The following is an 18,849-nucleotide window of genomic DNA, read 5'->3' as shown; positions in this document are numbered from 1 at the left end:
ACATGAGACAAGGTAGTGCAATATTATGAAACTATAGTCTGTTTCATACCAATAAAGTCTTAGCCAGATCATCCACAAAGCAACTTATGGAGGTTCCTAGTAGGCCTGGGGATATCCTCGGCAGTAATCAACAAACTGTGGTCTGCAAGAAAATTTTGGTGGTTCACAGAAAAAGTTGGACATTATTTGCAATGTTTGTTTTATTAATAATAAAACAAAAATAATATTCTAATAAATTCTTATATTGTGAATGACAATTTTCACCTTTATATTGCACTAAATTCATGAACTGTACTAGAGACAGAAAAACAAGAGAGGCGCAGTGTGACGCCAGTGTAGTCTTAAGCTGTATGTGGCAACCGTTGCCGAGCCGTACGCTTCAGTATTGTTTCCACCATTACAACAGTCACCCCGCTCCGCCAATACCGTAAAAGTACCAATAGTAATACTTAGTTCACTTAAACGTGAACTGATCAATGAATCAGAGCCTCCAGTCCGTGTCAGGCACCATTAGGAAGATCATTACATTTTACAAATGTATTTATCTTTATCTAAAAAAATACATATTAATGGTCCGCAGGATTTAAAAATGATGAATTTAGTGGTCCGTGAGGTCGGAAAGGTTGGCGACCGCTGTCCTAGGTAACCAGCTACACCATTTATGCTCTTGCATATTTATTCAAAGGCTAAGCAATCTTTATAAATGTCAATGGAAAGATGGAGCGGCAAAGGTGTTACCTTGGGGGCCCTATACTGTGTTAAATGAGTTATCACTGTATTGTTTTCATGTTTTCAAACTTTACAGTCTTACTATTAAAATGCTGCTCATCGTTGTATTTTGCGTGGGGTTTGCACGTAATGTTCATGTGTCGGGATCACCAATACAGCAGGAAACATAACATATTGCCCCAAATAGTCATGGCCTCCTCTTCTACTTTTTGCTTTTTTTACAGCAGATAGGCCTGAGATCCATGCTTCTCAGCAGCTATAGAATGCAGATTTTGGAGATGCACAATATATTGTGAGGGGTTACGCTCAGGATCGCCTTTACTGGGGTCAAAGGACACTTATCTGGTTCATCCAATTCAGATCACACACCGAGGTATCAGCTTTAAGCTGGCTTGCAGTCAGGTTTATTGAAGGTTGCAGATAAAATAACAAAACAGCAAAAGAAAACCTTGCCTGTCGGGCACTTACTATACATCAGACATCCCTGTCTATCATCTGGAGGGCTTCTCCCTGTCAGCTCAAAACCAAGCTTTCAGCAACCTTCTACTCACTTTTGAGCTCACTCACCCAGACCGACTTTCTGAGTCTCTCAGCAGAGCTCCTCACACAGCCCAGCTGTCTGTGTCTCCAACCAAGCTGAACCCACACAGACCCCTGTCTGTGTCTCCAAACAGAGCTCAACTCCCACAGACCCCTATCTGTGTCTCCAAACATAGTTGAACTCCCACAGACCCCTGTCTGTGTCTCTCCAAGCCAAGCTGACCTTGCACAGACCCCTGATTGTGTCTCTCCAAGCCAAGCTACTGACTGAGCTCTTGGCTCTATGTTATATCCCCACCCTCAGTGCTTCTTCATTAATTATCTCTCAGGTGAGAGTCTTCCACCTGCTACTTCACATAGGAATCTTGGGCAAATATACCTCACATAAAAGAGGAATCTTGGGCAAATTACTTCCCATAAAAGAGGAATCCTGGTCAAATATATCTCCCTTCCACCTCCAATGCTGCCTTGGTGTCACTATATATATATATATATATATATATATATATATATATATATATAGTGCCCAGCTCCCATAGTCACCTTTGCTCAAAGCTCAGGAGGTGTTTTAAAAAAAGTGATCGGCATTCATAGCAGCTATGCCGTTCCTGCAGCGAGCCACTTCAGCAGACATGTTACCACAGTGTTGTTACAGGAAGCACCCTTGCTGGCAGAATCACTGGGTGATTTCAAAAAAAGAAAGGCATTAACAGCAAAAAAAAAGCTTCTTTTGCATTTGGATTATAAAATGCGTTAACACTGAATATGAACACAGCATCCAAATCTATCTACAGTTCCTATGAAGAAGAAGCACAAACATTTCAGACAGGTAAAATGGTTTGAGTATAAAGGAACAAGACAGCTAATAAATGCTATTGACCGCGATGATTATTTTGCTGTCCTTCTTCATCAAATCAACTTAGCAAGAAACCAAACAAAAGCTAAATTAGACTGAGCGTGCTAAAAAATCCTATTAGGTAACACATCAGCATGAAGATTCTTATTTTCATTAAAAAATTACATTCTGTTTAAATTACTTTTTAGGTCAGGACCAACAGATGACAGTCACATGGCTGGAAAAAAAACAGCATTATCATTGATCCAGATTTATTAAAGCTCTCCAAGACGGGAGAAGATAGACTATCAAGGGTGAAGCTGGGTGAGACAACAAACCTGGAATGGATCTGGTTTAGAATTGAAAACATTTGCCAAATAGTACCATTCCAGGTTTGCTGGATCACCCAAGTTCAACCATGATAGTGTGGGCCTGAATTATTAAAGCTCTCCAAGGCTGGACGGGATACAATTTCATCAGTGAAGCTGAGTGAGCCAGCAAACCTGGAATGGATTTCTTAAAAGTAATTTGTTATTTGTTAGCAAATGTCTTCAATCCTGGACAAGATCCATTCCAGATTTGCTGGATCACCCAGGTTCACTGAAGAAAGTGTATCTTCTCCAGTCTTGGAGAGCTTTAATAAATCAGGCCCATTGTGTTAAATCTTTGTGAATTGTGGTTTTGTATTAAACAATGACATTGCAAGCTAGACAACGGTTGGCGTTTAAGCAACAGCATTTGCTGTCTCCTTATCCCGGTGCTGAATTCAGTTATGACACCAATATCCTGTCATCCTGCACGCCTCCTATCTCTGTACATCGCCCTGTGTGCTGGTAAAGCAACATGTAGAAACAAGACAAATTCAAGAAGGAAGTATTAAAAAAACAGGAAGGATCTACTAAAATATCAGTTGTAGAAGACAAGTGAGCAGTGTGGGGGAAGACACACAACACATACGACGGCCCCAGGACGGCCAGCAAAGGCCAAAATAAAGGACATCTCTGCATGGAGGAAAAGATAGAGCAACAAGGAAAGGGGTGACAGAGCTACAGAAAGGATGAAACGGAGCAGAGAGGAAAAGGTTTGATGTTGCAAGGAGAAGAGGGCACAGTTTGAAGAAAAAGGGAAACTGGACGAGCAATCAGAAGGGTGGGCCCTAAGAAGGATATAGCTATAACCAGACAAAAAACTGGCAAAAAGTTTGGTTTTAAAGGAGATAAAACACAGTGGTAATTCGAGAGACTTACAACCTTCAACGGCAGTGATATAAGCCCTTCAACAGAAGTGAGATGTTTGCGAAAACAAACAAGATGTGGTTTAGGTTATCTGTGGTGTTAGGTCTGAATGGAACTAGTTTTCAGAAGTGAGATTACAAGAATTTACAGTAGTTATCAACGAACTGTTACATGGGGGGCGATTGCTGTACATCTCTGATCTACTGAAGGCTTTTAGGGTGGACCATACCAAGCGGATACCAAAGAATAGAAAGAAAAGTGTTCCCATGTGGAAGAGACATTCCTGGGATGTGCCACAAATTCAACCAGAGCATGATCAAAGGTTAGTAAATGATCAGGACTAGTGTGTTACCTAGGTCGGTGGAGTTTGTGATGCATGCTCCAGGGCCCCAATATTGCATGAATCCCCTTTGCCTGGTTTACCGTTGCACCTTTTTGAGCTTGCATAATAAAAGTATTCTCCCCAGAATTTTTTTTTAAGCTGGGTGGGAAGAATCTGTAGGGGGGTGGCAGCCTCTGTATTATGACCCAACTTTTCAGGTAACCACCAAAAAACAGCCAGATGGTTATTAAAAAGACACTACACAATAAACAGGGTAGACTTTAGTTATTTCTAATAGTTTTCACTAGTTAAAATGTGTTTTCACAATAGTTTGGACTGTTAAGGATAAGTCCATGAAAACATTATTGATTGTAAAGAATATTCTTCATACTATATATTTTTTACATTTAAACATGGAGTTGTAGCATCCAATAGTTGACAGTACTGTCTGTCATCCAGCTATCTATATAGTGCCAATTTATCCAGGTGCTGATCCTGTCACACATAAAAATTAAATGTTAATATGTAACATCATTACTAAGAATGATACCAAAAATGATACCATACTGTCTATATGACCAATGGAGGACAAAGTCAACCAGGAACCATGTGCCAAAAAATGTTCAGGGGTACCTTTGTTATTTCCAAAAGTACTGAAGTTCTGGTGCATTTTAGTGACTTTGTGTGTCTGGATATATTCCTTAAATTGTTCATGTAAAACTTTATGGGTCCAGAGTCCAGACTGTTCATGGAACTTTAATTCTTGATCAAATCTATTCGAAGCGTTGCTAAGTGCTTATCTCATTTCCTGTTATTAATCTGCATCTTAATTTTACATCTTGGATGTCCATTGAGGTTCTAGCTGAATGACAAGCCGGGACTCAGAGAGGTGGTGGGCTTAATTCTGACTTGAGCAAAAGTCAAGTCCCTTGAAAAACAATGCCTATAGCATTTAAGGAGTTCTACAAGGGCATGGGGATCAATATAAAGGCTTGAACGGACACCACAAGGTGCACCAATGCATGAACGGTTCAGGCCAGGTCAGATTTACTTTAATAGACATAAACTACTAAACTTTACTAAAGTACTTTCTATGCTACTTGTTTTATATAAAAAAGTAGGTAGGGGTCAAATAACACATGTTGAAACCTCTAAATATTGTAAGCTACCCCCCACTGGCCCCTGTATATTGTATATATACACTTGAATTAAGTGGAGTTACTGTCTATTTGAAGTCAGAAACTGTAAGTTGAAACTGCCTGCAACAATTATTGTAATCTCATTTCCCAATTTCTATCTATAGGGTCCTAAACTGAGAGCAGCACATAAGGATTGCAGTTTTTAATTTGCAAGTTGTTTTTTAATTTGCAGTAAAAAGCGATAAATTATTTCATGCAATGTGCTGCATGGTGGTGTTTGGGTATCCCCAGGGTTCAGTCAATGCTCACCATGTTTCAGGAGCTGAAACACTAGATGAATAATTGTAGCCTTAGAGAATCTGCGTTTTCTAAGGAAGCCACATAGCATAGAGGACATAGGCTGAACATGGACATATATGGGAACACGTATGTAGGAGAGGCATTAGGATCCATGAACAAACTGTTGTTAATCACAAAAAGTAGCTTTGTCTTTAAAAATTGGCTTGGGGTTATGTTTAGATGCACATAATGCTTAGCCAAATTCTACAGTAATGTATTTTTATGATAATTTATTACCCAGTTGGAATGTGACATTCTTTTTCTCCTTGTCAAGTCTCTGTATGTGTTTCATGCCACAAGCTATCTTTAGCAGACATCACATTTCCCAATACGGTTTCAGTCTGAGCCCTTATAATGAAATGTTGGTTTCTTCCCTTTCTTCTGAAAAGATCTGGGTTGGTAGAATGAAAGCATTGAAATGAATTTTTGAAGCGAGTAGTATTCAATGGGTATAGAATAATACAGGTTTGTCTAAAATTCCATATGTTACAGATTATAAAAATGAAAATAAGGCTTAAATATCCAATGCAATGTCTAGACCAGCCAGTCTCAACCATTATTTCATGGAACCCTAACATTTGCTAGAGGTTCTTCAAACTGTGGCTGCAATTGATGCCTGCACCACTTGGTAGAGCCAGCTGCATGATTCTAATGATTTTTTTAAGTCTCTATAGGGATGTTTTTTCAGCCACCACTGTACAGGGGACATTCTTTCCAATTGGTCACCAATTTAGGGAGCTTTTTTCCCATTGCCCCCCAATTAATGGGTAAAGCAGAGGTTTCCCAAGACCAGAAAATTATATCTAGGGTTCAAAGTATTGATGGAGGCTGCTATGGAATTACATTTTAGTATAAAGTAGATGATGCTATATGACAGATCAAAAAACTCCATGACTATAAAGGTCTCTGTAATGCCAGATGCACAACACAGCTTATAGCCCTGATTGATAAATTCATCCAGTCACAGATGGTATATGCAAGAATCTGAATATTCAGAATGAAATGATTATAATTGTGCAGAATTATTCATGAAAGAGTTAGATGTGCTCTGTATTAGCTTTCTAGGATCCTAGGGTGGGATAAGTGGCACCTAAGCAAGGGGACTGAAGGCAACTTAGGGCTCAAAGAATAAAGCCAATTCTGCATAAATAGCCATCTTCAAGCTTGTGTCAGACCCGGCTTTGGTCTTATATCAATGACACCTGTTTGATACTCAGAATTCATTAACTGGTGCATTGGATCTGCAGTTGACCTTCTTCTGTCCTTCATCTGACGTGCTTCAAATGAGTGGTAAATTCCTATTCACCTGTATGGTACTGCAAAACCCATCTGATGCAAACAGAAGCCCAGTGACACAAGCCCTAATGTTTCTGGACTATAGGACTACAAATTAGGGATGAGCAAGCGAGATTTTAAAATTCGATCTCGCGGCTAATTTCGCTTACCGAACATGTAAGCAAGAACGGCCTGTGTAAATTCGGCTGTCGAGATCAAATTTTTTGGGACCTGCAAGAGCAATCAGGGGAGTGGAGCTGTCTCTCCTGATTGCTCTTGCGGCCCTGTAGTATGTGTTCTTGCTAGAGAGTTTCTATCCAAGAACAAAGTCACATCATGAATTAATGAAGCCGTGGGAATCCTGCGATGATTCCTATGACTGCATTCATTGATGAGCACAGTCGCGGTACTCACATTGACAGGAGGAGTACCATGGCTGCATTCATGAATGCAGCTGTGGAAATCCTCCTGTTTGCAAACCCTGGGCACTAGAAGTGAAATGATGGCTTGCCCTTATTTAACCTCTAGCGCCCGGGAAACATTCATGAATGCAGCCATGGGAATCATCCTGTAATGATTTCCTCAATCTTCTGATGGGTTCACGAAGTCAGTTCCACGAAATTTCGCAGACCCATCATAAGTTCGAGGAAGTTTTTGCGAGAATGCTCTTCCCTACTACAAATAAGCATTCTGCATTTCAATGCAAGTTCCCTTTTAATACAATGGTTTACAAAGTGATTTTGCATTGCCTTTATTTGTTTGCTGTGCAGGGTCCTCCGAATGGTTGCCATAAGTTCCCACACTTCTTATATACAATATATCACCCCTAGGTATTTAATGTGGGAAATTGTGCTGATTTATGTGCAGTGTGAAGTTCAGTTCTGGCTCTGCTTTATCACACCCACATATTATCATTTCATCACTTTATAAATAACTTCAAAAGTGAATTATAACGTTATGTAATATAGGAGATTGAAGAGGAAATATCAGCATGCAATGAATAATCTGACAATTGCAATAAGTAGACCTCTAATGCTCAAATAGAAAAGTGACATTATTCTCTACTTTCCACTCTACCTACCCTACCTTTTAAAAAAATAAAATCTAAGGTTCCTCCAGAGGTTGCCAGGGGTTCCTTGAGCAATTTGTGCCAGGTCAGTTTACATGATACCAATGATCTTTTTGGCTCTCTGTAAGAGAGTTTCTTCCCAATGACCAGCAATGTAAGAGGTATTCTTCCTACTGACTACAGGGCCTGAAAATCATTTCAAGGGATCCTCCATGTTACAAAAGTTGAGAAGAAGATAATATATATATATATATATATATATAGATAGATATTATACACCTCTTTAGAATACATGATGCCTTTGCAGACCTGGTAAATAAAGATAATTACCTGTTGATTGCACAGAAATAAACTCAGCTCTAAAGGTTCGAATCTCGGCCAGGACACTATCTGCATGGAGTTTGCAGGTTCTCCCTGTGGCTGTGTTGGTTTCCTCCGAGTACTCCGGCTTCCCTCCACATCCCAAAAACATGCAGTTAGGTTAATTGGCTTCCCCCCAACATTGGCCTTAGACTGTAATAAAGACATATGACTATGGAAGGGACATTAGATTGTGAGCCCCTTTAAGGGACAGCTAGTGACATGACTATGGACTTTGTACAGCGCTGTGTAATATGATGGCGCTATATAAATACAGTGTAATAATATTAATTAAAACACATGGATCTGGAATAAGCAAATGACGCAGAACAGCTCTGAATATCTGACAATGTCACTTTTTTGCATTTATTTACCAGCAATACCCAAACTCCCCCAATATTTTATAAAAAAATTAAAAGTGAAGCAAATAAAAGATTGAACACAAGAACAGTAATTAAGCGTTCCATGATTAATTAAATCAAAATGCTGAACCCTGAAAACTGTAATATTTTTGCTTTTTCAAATTCTATGCACTTTGTGCAGGCGGTTGCGCTGTTTTGCGGCCACGGTTGCTGAATGCAGCATGTTGTTTCTGGCCACACGTGATCACCTAGCCGCTTCCATTGACTTCAATGCAACCACTTCTATTACAGTGGTTTTACAGCTTTTGCTGCTGGACCTATGTGTGGTGTGGTTGCAGTTTGCTGAGTTCAGTGTTTTTAGGAAGTTGATGGATTAAGATGAATTCTGAGCCATCTCAGTTCTCCAGCAGCAATAGTTGTTAAACCGCTGTAATAGAAGTGGTTGCATTGAAGTCAATGGAAGCGGCTCGGTGATCAAGTGTGGCCAGAAACAACATGCTGCGTTCAGCAACTGTGGCCGCAATACAGCCCAACCACCTGCACAAAGTGGTTCCCAACTGCTCCTATTCAGTTAAATGGGAGAATGGTTGAGTGTGAGGCAGACTGCAGCAGTCAACTGCAGGTCAGTCAAGGATCCATGGAACCAATGACCTGAACAGCTCTTATGGTTAATCAAAGTTAAAGAAATACCTTTTTCTTTCATCTTCACTTTTGCAAAAAGTTTACTAAAGTGCATAGAAGTTGAAAAATCAAAAATATTACAGTTTTCAGGGTGCAGCATTTTCATTTAAATTATCATGGTACGCTTAATTACTCTTCATATGTTCAGTCTTTTATTTGCTGAACAGCTTCTATGGCTATACAAAGTTATAGAAATAACTTTAAATAAAAAGTTTACTTAAGTGCATAGAAGTTGAAAAAGAAAAAATATTACAATTTTCAGGGTTCAGGGTTAAATTATGATGGCAAAACTAAACTGTGGTTAACACAACAACTACACGGTGTTAAAGAGGGGTGACAAACAGCGGCAGTCTGCTTTTTATTGTTTTGCATCCCCAAAATAAACACAGTTTACTATTTTTAATTCTATTTATTATTATTACTCTATTTATGGTAATAATATTAATTTTTTTTATTTAAAATAAGAATATATATTAAATAATTAAATATTATTTATTATATATATTATATTTTTTATGATTTGTGTACAGTTCCTGTTTTTTGTTCATCTTCAATCTGTGCTGTGTGCACGGCGCAGTACCACATCCGGCCAACAGGTGTCTCTCTCCGCCCCTCAGTGTGCCTCCCTGTGAGCAGGCAGTGCCCCGGCCACCTATGTGCGGGGTCCTGGCAGGGGACACAGAGCCTGCACTCACTTCCTGGTGGGGAAGAGTCATGTTATTGTGAGCAGGGTAGTGACAGTCTATGGCAGGAAATGTGTTTGTATGGCTGACAGGAAGGAAAAGCTGCAATCCCTGTGCTCCTTGTATTGTCTTTCTGCCTGACATTGTGTGCTGGCCTTGCCTGCTGACTGCTGGACCTACAGAGAAGTAAGCTGGCTGTACTATCTGCCCTGGAACAGGTGAAAGTCTGTGCACATCTGCCCCATGCCCATGGATACCCCGCAGGCCCTGGCACTGCGGCTTTAATAATGCCTAGAAAGCTGCTGGTGAGGTGCGAATAAGTACAACGATCTGCTGCTAAAATACGAGAGGCGCCGGTTATTCGGAGACGTTCGGTGGACTTGTTTGGATCTCCTATGAGCTGTCACTGTAATAACCAGGGGCCTGATATCAAAAATCTGGGGTACAGTGACCTGGGCGATTGCAACATTTGGATTTGCTGATTGCGGGAAGATTTGAATTGTTGGGTAGTTTTTGAGACTAATCAGTGTGTGGCATTGCTATGCCATGTGGGTTCGGGGCATGCCATTTGCCAGGTGCTTGTAGTAGGATCCGGTGTGGGCGTGTGACTATACGGGTTTTGTAAGCTTTGAATATACTGACGGTGATGTTTGCATAGTGTTTGCCATGCTCGCAGCTTGGATTGGCATGCTGTCGGTGGTATATGTAGAGCGCAGAGGGAAGACTCAGCTGCGGGTCCTTTGCTTTGGGAAGATGGCCTGAGGACGCCCCAGGCTGCCTGGATATAAAGGGGGCAGGTGACAGGGGATGGACGGGGAAGCGGATCTTGCCAACACCAGCTCGGCGGCTTCCAGCGCCTCAGACCAGACCACCGAACCCGACCGATCTGTCGTCAGCCGCAGACACAGCGTCAAGACGTTCAGCGGGCTCCGATTCTTCAGACGCAGGTAAGAAGATAGAAACTTACAAGTCTGATATATGTATATAAAATGTGTGTGTAATGACAAACTTTTATTTTTTGGATAAAATGTGAAACGGTTTATTGCTGTGTCCCCAAATTCCAAGCTCACCTTCGGTCTGGTGACCACAGGCTACAGAATAGGAGGTGTTCTATGTTTAGGTTGTCACCAGAACAGAAGGTGAGAACAGTGTTCTCCCCGGACTCTTTTAGCAGGGCGCACCACCCGGCACTTTTCAGTAACCACCTGGCTGTATTTGGGTGTTTACTCAAAAGTTTGGGTACAATACAGGGCCTGCTCCCACCTACAGCTTCTTCCTATCCAGCCTAAAACATTTCAGGGGAAAATACTGAAGAGGAAAACTTCCAACAGAACAGAATTCCTGTTCTGGTGACAATGTAGATCTTCCAGTAGCGATTCTTGTTCTGTGACAACGAAGATCTTCCAGTGGGGATTTCTTTGCTGGTGACTCCATAGATCTTCCAGTAAGGATTCCTGTTCTGGTGACAACATAGATCTTCCAGTAAGGATTCCTGTTCTGGTGACAACGTAGATCTTCCAGTAGGGATTCCTGTTCTGTGACAACGTAGATCTTCCAGTAGGGATTCCTGTTCTGTGACAACGTAGATCTTCCAGTAGGGATTCCTGTTCTGTGACAACGTAGATCTTCCAGTAGGGATTCCTGTTCTGGTGACATTCACTTTAGAGAAATTTTCTCTTACTTCCTGCTGAGATAGAAAATAAAAGAAAAATCCATGATTGGTAATTGGAAGGCAAAAATAAAATGATAAAAAGGTGTCTTAACCATTCTTTATTTAATCCAAAACACTTTAAGGTATGTAAAGCCAAAACTTTATTTGATAAAGGTGAAGGGTCAGAACCTCAGTCATGTGACCTGATTTTTCTCTACTTCAATACAAGTCACCTCCTGGCCTGTGATTGGACAATACAAGTCACCTCCTGGCCTGTGATTGGACAATGCTGACGCAGCACCATATCTGCCCCCCCCTTTCCCAGCAATATTATGTATTGCCAACTTTTCCTTTTCTGCAGTTTTGGATAGAGGAACAGGAACAACCTCTGTCCGGCTTCTGTCCCTAGCTGGGGGGATATACCCTTCATTATTATTAATATTATTATTTATAAACTGTATTTATATAGCGCCAACACATTACACAGCACGTACACACAACACAGCACGTAATATGTTGGCGCTATATAAATCCTGTATATTAATATTAATAATAATAATGCATGGGATTCATGCTATGCCGAGATCGCAGACCAAGCTGTGCATCCTCAGCTCAGTGTACATAACAGAAAAGATTCGGATCCAGCAGGTAAGTATATTTTATTTCAGAATGAACATCTCCTGACCCTTCTGCAATAAAAAAAAACTCTCTTCCTGATCACAATTTACTTTGTAATCTTTAATTCCGCTTTAATAGGAGAATTCCCTTGCTTTGAAGATATTTCCTCTCATTGTGTCTCCAAGGCAGGAAGTACAGGGAAAGCTGAACACAGATGGCTAAAAGGGATCTTTCATCCCCTACACCAAAACTGCAATAGAAAATATTTTTGATTAAGGCTACGTACACACGCCAGATGATTCTTGTCTGATAATCACCTCAGGGCTCATATCGGACGAGAATCTTGCGTGTGTACAGCACTCCTCGTTCATGGATCCGTCCTGGCAGGTCCATGGATGAGGAACGATCAAGTGAAGGGGAGAGAGCACAGCGGGGTGCCGCTCTGTCGTTCCCCCTTCTCCATAGAGCAGAACGGTGCTGTATGTATAGAGCTCCTTCATGCATCGTGCAGTCGTTTGTCCTTAGAAAGGATTGTGAAAGATCCTTTCCAATGATAAATATTGCACGTGTGTACTTATCCTAATGCTTGGATTAAACCAATGTGTGTCCAATCGGGAAAGCCGTTGCTCTAGATACTGAAGTTGTTGGTAGACCTAATAAGGGTTGTAAAGTCAGATTGTATGGCTAGTTTTAAATCTCTGTGTCTGGACACGGATTGGTGAAAATGGCTGCGACCACACAGAACTTAGTGATGTCGGGTTTGTCCAAACACGTGTGCAGACTTGTCCATAACTTGTCCAAAATGCGTGCAAACTTGTCCCAAACGTGTCCAGGCTTGTCCAAAACACGTCTTACCCCTGAACAACTGTCCCAGCACCCTTTTCTCAATGACATAGTTTGGCCTTAACAACATTGGATTTGTTTAATAAGGAAATGCAAAGAGCAGTTCTGTGCGGAGATCTAATTAAATTCCACAGGAAATCAGCACAGCCGGACCAGTGAAAGATGGCTTGTGTTCGGGAGCCGTATCTTACTGCATTTTGAGCGTTGTGCTTTGTTTTTATTAAATCAGACCGTGTGAGTTCTGTACAAAGAGGATCTGTAATATAATGACTGTAATGTGACTTTCATATCTTGTGTTATTGCGTATAAGTATTTGTCGATTTATCACACCAGACGGGGATCTGTATCTCTCTATAACGGGTCCTCCAGAGGTTGCAGGGGGTCATTGAGCAATTTGTGCCTTTCAGATCAATTTTACTGACACCAGTGATCTGTTTGGCTATCTGTAAGGGTGACATTCATCCTGCTGGCCAGCAATGTAAGAGGCATTCTTCCTACTGACCATACTAATATACTGTGAGCCGTGGATATAGTAATAGCAGAGGTTCCCTGAAGATCTGAAAGGGAATTAAAAGGTTCCCATGTTAAAATGGTTGGGAAAGGTTGCTCTATAATCTGAAATACATTGAATTCACATTCACAGAGGTTATGCTGTTGTCCGGGAGTGAGAAAGGATGGATAAGACACCCGATAACAGCAATATGCTATAATACATGATCTTCCAATAGGAATTCTTGTTCTGGTGCCAAAACATGGAAGCATTGAAGTGAATGTCATTGACTTACCTGGTTACAGTGTTATCTGCCAATGAGTGAGATGAATTAATGCACAGCGCTGCATAATATGTTGGTGCTATATAAATCCTGTTTATTAATAATAATGAATTAGGACGGTGAATAGTCAGGTGATGTGGTGCAAACAGGGAAAAGATTTGACCCAGATTGATGACTAAGTCAGATCACACCAAATCAACAGTTCTTGGCTGTCCAGGTATGCAATAGGTAATATTATTAATAATAAACTGGATTTATATAGCGCCAACATATTATGCAGCGCTGTGCATTAAATAGAGGTTGCAAATGCAAAGACAGGACCCTGGAGGAGAGGACCCTGCCCTGAAGAGCTTACAATCTTATCAAAATACTTACCAAAAGCAACCAGTGATGCAGAAACAGGGTCATGGGTACATGCGGCTCATTGATACTCATAGCAGTAAGACTGGTTTGTCTGGTCTGAACCCACAGAAAGGCTTCTGTAGCACAAATTGCTGGAAATTCAGATTTCAAAGCTGGCCATTAGAAAAAGGTGTCAGAACACAAAGTACATTACATACTGTTTATGGGACCATGACGACACGGACCAGTTGGGGTTCCCTTGCTAAGCACTGTCCATTCCAAGAGCAACTACATGAGTGTCAGAAGTAAACCATAGGGCAATGGAAGAAAGTGGCCTGATCTGATGAATCACATTGGTCCTGATTTATTAAAACTCTCCAAAGCTGGAGAGAATACACTTTCATCAGTGAAGCTGGGTGATCTGGCAAAACTGGAATGAATTTCTTCAAATTAATTTGCTATTTCCAGGTTTCCTGGATCACCAGGTTCAGGGATTAAAGTGTATCCTCTCCAGCCTTGGAGAACTTTAACACATCGGGGCCATTGTCTTTTAGATCTTGTAGGTGACCGGGGTGCATGGGCATCATTTACCTGGTGAAGAGATGGCATTAGAACGCACTATGGGTAGAGGGGAAGGATGGCAGATATTTGAAATCTGTTGCTAATGTGTCAGAGCTGTTTTAGCAGTACAAGTAAGACCTATGCACCGAATTGTCTCCCCTTTCTTTAGAAGACTGGAAAGTATGGATAGGTAACATATTTTTTCTTAGGGTATTCAATAGGAGTATTCTCCCTAGATTTTTTCTGTGTGGAAGTATCTCCTGTATTGTGACCCAACTTTTCACCAAAAACAGCCGGGTGGTTACTGAAAAGTGCCGGGTGGTGCACCCATCTAAAAAGGGCCGGGAAAAATACTGCATAGTAAGGGGGTTAAAACCGTCAGGTCAATTTTTCGTGTCATTGAAGTATTGGGGAAATTTCCCTTGATGACTAGGAATGACTAGGAAATCACTCCAAAGTGTGGGCAAATTCTCTTTTAGGGCTCACACTGGTGTCTCAGCGATATTTGGCCATTGCATTGGTGTCTGAACTGTCTGTGACACAAGACAAGGTAAATCCAATGTTTTATGGAAAAACAACCCTGGCTTAGTAATCTGTCATTAGGTTGTCAGTTCTCTGTGCCTTGGGGGTAGTCAGCAGTGTGAAGCATAACTCATCGTTTCCAGTGGGTGGTGAATGGTTTGGACTTGGGAAGTTCCAATTCCAAGCATGAGAATGGATTAAAGGGGATTTCCACTCAATGTAAATCAGTCTGCTTTTAGCTAATTAAGGGGGTGTGGACTATGCTAAGTTGTGTACTCCGATGAAGTGTTTTGTTCTTTCTTTTCTAGCCTGTTCTGTGCTGAGCTTGTGTTCCCTATTCAAAGGACACCGTGTGCACCGAGATGGGGTTGGATGTTTATTCAGGAAGGGGAGGTGAATTAAATGGGATTCACTAATATTATTATTATTATTATTAGCAGTTTTTGGTGGTTACTGAAAAGTTGGGTGATAATTAGGAAATTAGAAAAATTCTGGGAAAAATACTGGATGGTCAATACACCTCATCCAACCGCATTGAATGCATTTCCAATTGTATCTTAGACATGATTGATCACTTTAATTTAAAATGAATATAGCAGCTGTGTTCTTACTAGCTGATAAATGACCCAAGGTGCAATTTGATGGCTTAATCACACTTGTCTATATTCCTGCAATAAATCCGAAATAAATAAATATGCATTTCAAGGAGAGATCACATTTCTGTGTCTGGTTCATATCTAGGTGCTGCAATTAGGTGGCTTAGCCGCTATATGCGTGTATATTACTATGTGCTCTGCAGTAACAAACATTATGACGCTTTGGGCTCCTGGCTGCTGATCCAGACTTTTTTCCATGCCCGAGAAACAATCCATTGGAAGTAGAAAAGCTGCACTTCCATGGGGACATTTTTAAATTTCTTGAGCTGTTAGACACATACAGGCAGGGTTCTCCCCAGGCCCTTTTAGCTAGGCTCACCACCTGGCACTTTAAAGCACCCACCTGGCTGTTTTTGGGTGGTTACCAAAGAGTTTGGTCACAATACAGGGGCTGCCACCCACCTAAAATTTCTTCCCACTCAGCTTAAAAAAATTTCTGGGTTGAGCGCTGCATACAGGTAATGCACCTGACCACCAGACCCAAGCCATTTCTTAAATGCGTTTCTCCCCATTTGAGACCTAATCATAAAGACTGATTGAGTTGACCTGGATTTTATGGGCAATGATAATATGTTGTTCCTTAGTGCTGAGCGAGCTCAGTTTCCATTGGGAAAAGTTGAATTTTTTTAAACTTTCATTTGCTGGTGGAAATCCAAAACCAAATTTACAGTCTACCATACCAGTATGTATTTTTCTGTATTCTGGGATGTTGCTCGGTATCAGCCTTCTGTGCACATTAAATCTTCTTGCAGCAAGACAGACAGAACACATTGGCCCTGATTTATTCAAGTTCTCCAAGGCTGGAGAGAATACACTTTCATCAGTAAAGCTGGGTGATCCAGCAAACCTGGAATGGATCTGGTCCAGAATATACAATTTTTGCTAACAAATAGCTAATGACGTGAAATCAGTTCCAGGTTTTCTGGATCACCCAGCTTCACTGATGAAAGTGTATTCTCTCCAGCCTTGGAGAACTTTAATAAATCTGGGCCATTGTGCTGCTGCTTCTTCTTCAGCCAATCACAAGCTCAGGGGTGTGTCCCGGACCAGTCTGCGTTACTTAACTACATTGTGATCTGCACAAAGGTCCAAGGGGCAACTCTGTAATCTAATAGGTTGTGACAAGCAAATTGTCTAGATCACAATTCCGAATCCATAATACCAGATTCTGTTTCTGTCCACCTGGTAAATAATAATGTTCCTTCCCATCACTGTGTAATAATAAAATGAATTAAACAATCAAAAGGACGAGTGGGCACCGCCAAAATGACCAGAGCTAGTGTGTATCCCCAAAAACTCCACTCATAGATCTCACCAATTATAATATAAATGTAATATAATTCTACAGCGTCTATGATATATTGAATCTTACTTTTTTTGTGATCTGACCCTTTAATATATATAGACGCGAACACGCAGATTTCTTTCTGAGAACATTAGGAAATCTCTTTAACTGAAATAGAATCCTGCTGATTATGTCATGTGAAAAGTCACTGTTATAAAAGGCACTCAGAGCCATTACATTGTTTCTTTGAAGTTGGATCATTATCAGTGTGATCTCCGGAGAGACACGTGCTGTGTCCACTGACTTGTACAGGATAACCGGGAACATTGCACTCACAATTACACTGATCTGGGTTTCATTGACTTCTTTCTTTATCTAAAAAGATATTCTATGCTGCCCTTGGAGTTACTGATATTATTACAGTGATAAATTCTCCATTGTGGTTTAAGGGGAACTCTGAAAAAAAGCTGAATATTTTTTTAGAAGTGGTATCCAAAATCATGAACTGTTAGCTATGACAACTGTTCCATGCAATGAAAGCAGAAAATCTCCATCCGGGGTCTGCTGTCTGTTCCCTCCTTTCATTCTTTCCGATTGGTGGTCTAGTTTCAAACCGAACTTCAGGTAAATAGCTAAACACCCAGATAGAATATAGGGATGGAACTTTTTTACCAGCTTGGATTTGTATTTAAAAACATCTGTACCACCCAGCCAGGTAGGTGATACCTCCTTCCAAAAGAATACGGCAGTATCGTCTCTCCATTCTCAGCTTGTTGACTGGATAGTGAAAGAGCAGCAGAAGACTGATTGACTATTGATTTCCTTCCTCTGCTCATTTTGTTCCTCCTGTTGACAAGTTCCTTGTCAGTAAATATGAATTGCAACGCACCTGTCTGTCTTCTAGTTCTTCCTTTGTCAGTCTGAGCTCTGCTGTGCAGGGAATAAAGAAGCAGTTACTAAGTAGGATCCAGATATACATATAGTACATACACAGAACTTCACGTTTGTCTTTTAAATGAAGTTTAGTTTTTATTTGAGCAGAAGGCAAATTTTATAAAGGCTCAGAGTTTAGGTTTTCGGTTTACCTCTGCCCGGGTATGACTGGGTAGAAAATGTGGTCACAGAGAATTAAAGGAAAGTCTCTCTTGAACAAATCAAGTATTATATAGTATTTATATAGCGCCAACACATTATGCAGCGCTGTACATTAAATAGGGGTTGCAAATGACAGATAGATAGAGACAGTGACACAGGAGAATGAGAGGACCCTGCTCCGAAGAGATTACAATCTAACGGCTCAAGTTTGGCTCCATCGCCAACTTATTTCCTGTCCACAGATGCATATATCATGGGATGCAATGGCTATGCAGTGTTCTCCCCAGCCCCTTTTAGCTGGGCGCACCACCCGGCACATTTCAGTAACCACCCGTCTGTTTTTTGGTGGTTACTGTATAGTTGGGTCACAATACAAGGGCTGCCACCCACCTACAATTTCTTCCCACCCAGCTTAAAAAATTCTGGGTTCAACACTGCTATGGTTGGCTTCCATGCAGCCCTGTCTTGGTGGAGCCCGGGCATTGGAATCGGCTAGACTTCTATGGAGCTGTGATGAGTGGATACAATCCCATGGATGTCTATGGGCCTGTAATGTGCAGGTGCAACCAGGACCTGCAAACAAACAGCGGTACCATGGACATCAGTACTCACTAATTTCAAGGCAGGATCCAAACAGCATAAATGTACTTTGTTTGAAAGTTCACTTATGCTTTAAATATTCAGATCCCTATGTATGTTTCACAACCACAAGGCGTTTGTTTTCACAGAATGAGTTGCGGTACTTCTAAAATTATACTCTGGTTATGTTATGTAGTCACTTCAGATAAAAATAGCTCCTAGCTGAGTTTTTCTATAGATCTGATCTTAGCAATTTTGTGCAACTTTGAATAAATGATTTGAATATTTCCCCATTAGGCTTTTATAGCTCATCTTTTCATAGGAATATTCCCTGCAAGGTTTTATCTTCTAGCCG

General features: G+C 40.9%; 1 protein-coding gene across 3 annotated transcripts in view; it reads left to right on the top strand.

The window, feature by feature from the left end:
- DGKZ (diacylglycerol kinase zeta) overlaps positions 1–18,849 on the top strand; it is a 128,891-nt gene that overhangs the window by 19,964 nt on the left and 90,078 nt on the right. Inside the window, exon 1 of one of the 3 annotated variants that reach the window (XM_072422041.1) lies at positions 2,979–3,661. The exons of 1 other annotated variant lie outside the window; for it this stretch is intronic. In XM_072422041.1, the coding sequence (XP_072278142.1) occupies positions 3,606–3,661 (56 nt within the window). In that variant the 5' untranslated portion in view covers positions 2,979–3,605. Of the gene's footprint in view, positions 1–2,978; positions 3,662–9,570; positions 10,517–18,849 lie in introns of those variants that run through there. One more of the 3 variants, XM_072422040.1, reaches the window with a different exon arrangement.

Source organism: Pyxicephalus adspersus, chromosome 9, assembly GCF_032062135.1.
Source record: "Pyxicephalus adspersus chromosome 9, UCB_Pads_2.0, whole genome shotgun sequence".
NCBI classification, from domain to species: Eukaryota; Metazoa; Chordata; class Amphibia; order Anura; family Pyxicephalidae; genus Pyxicephalus; species Pyxicephalus adspersus.
The sequence above is the reverse complement of the archived record's forward strand: the minus strand, read 5'-3'. Positions and strand labels throughout refer to the sequence as shown.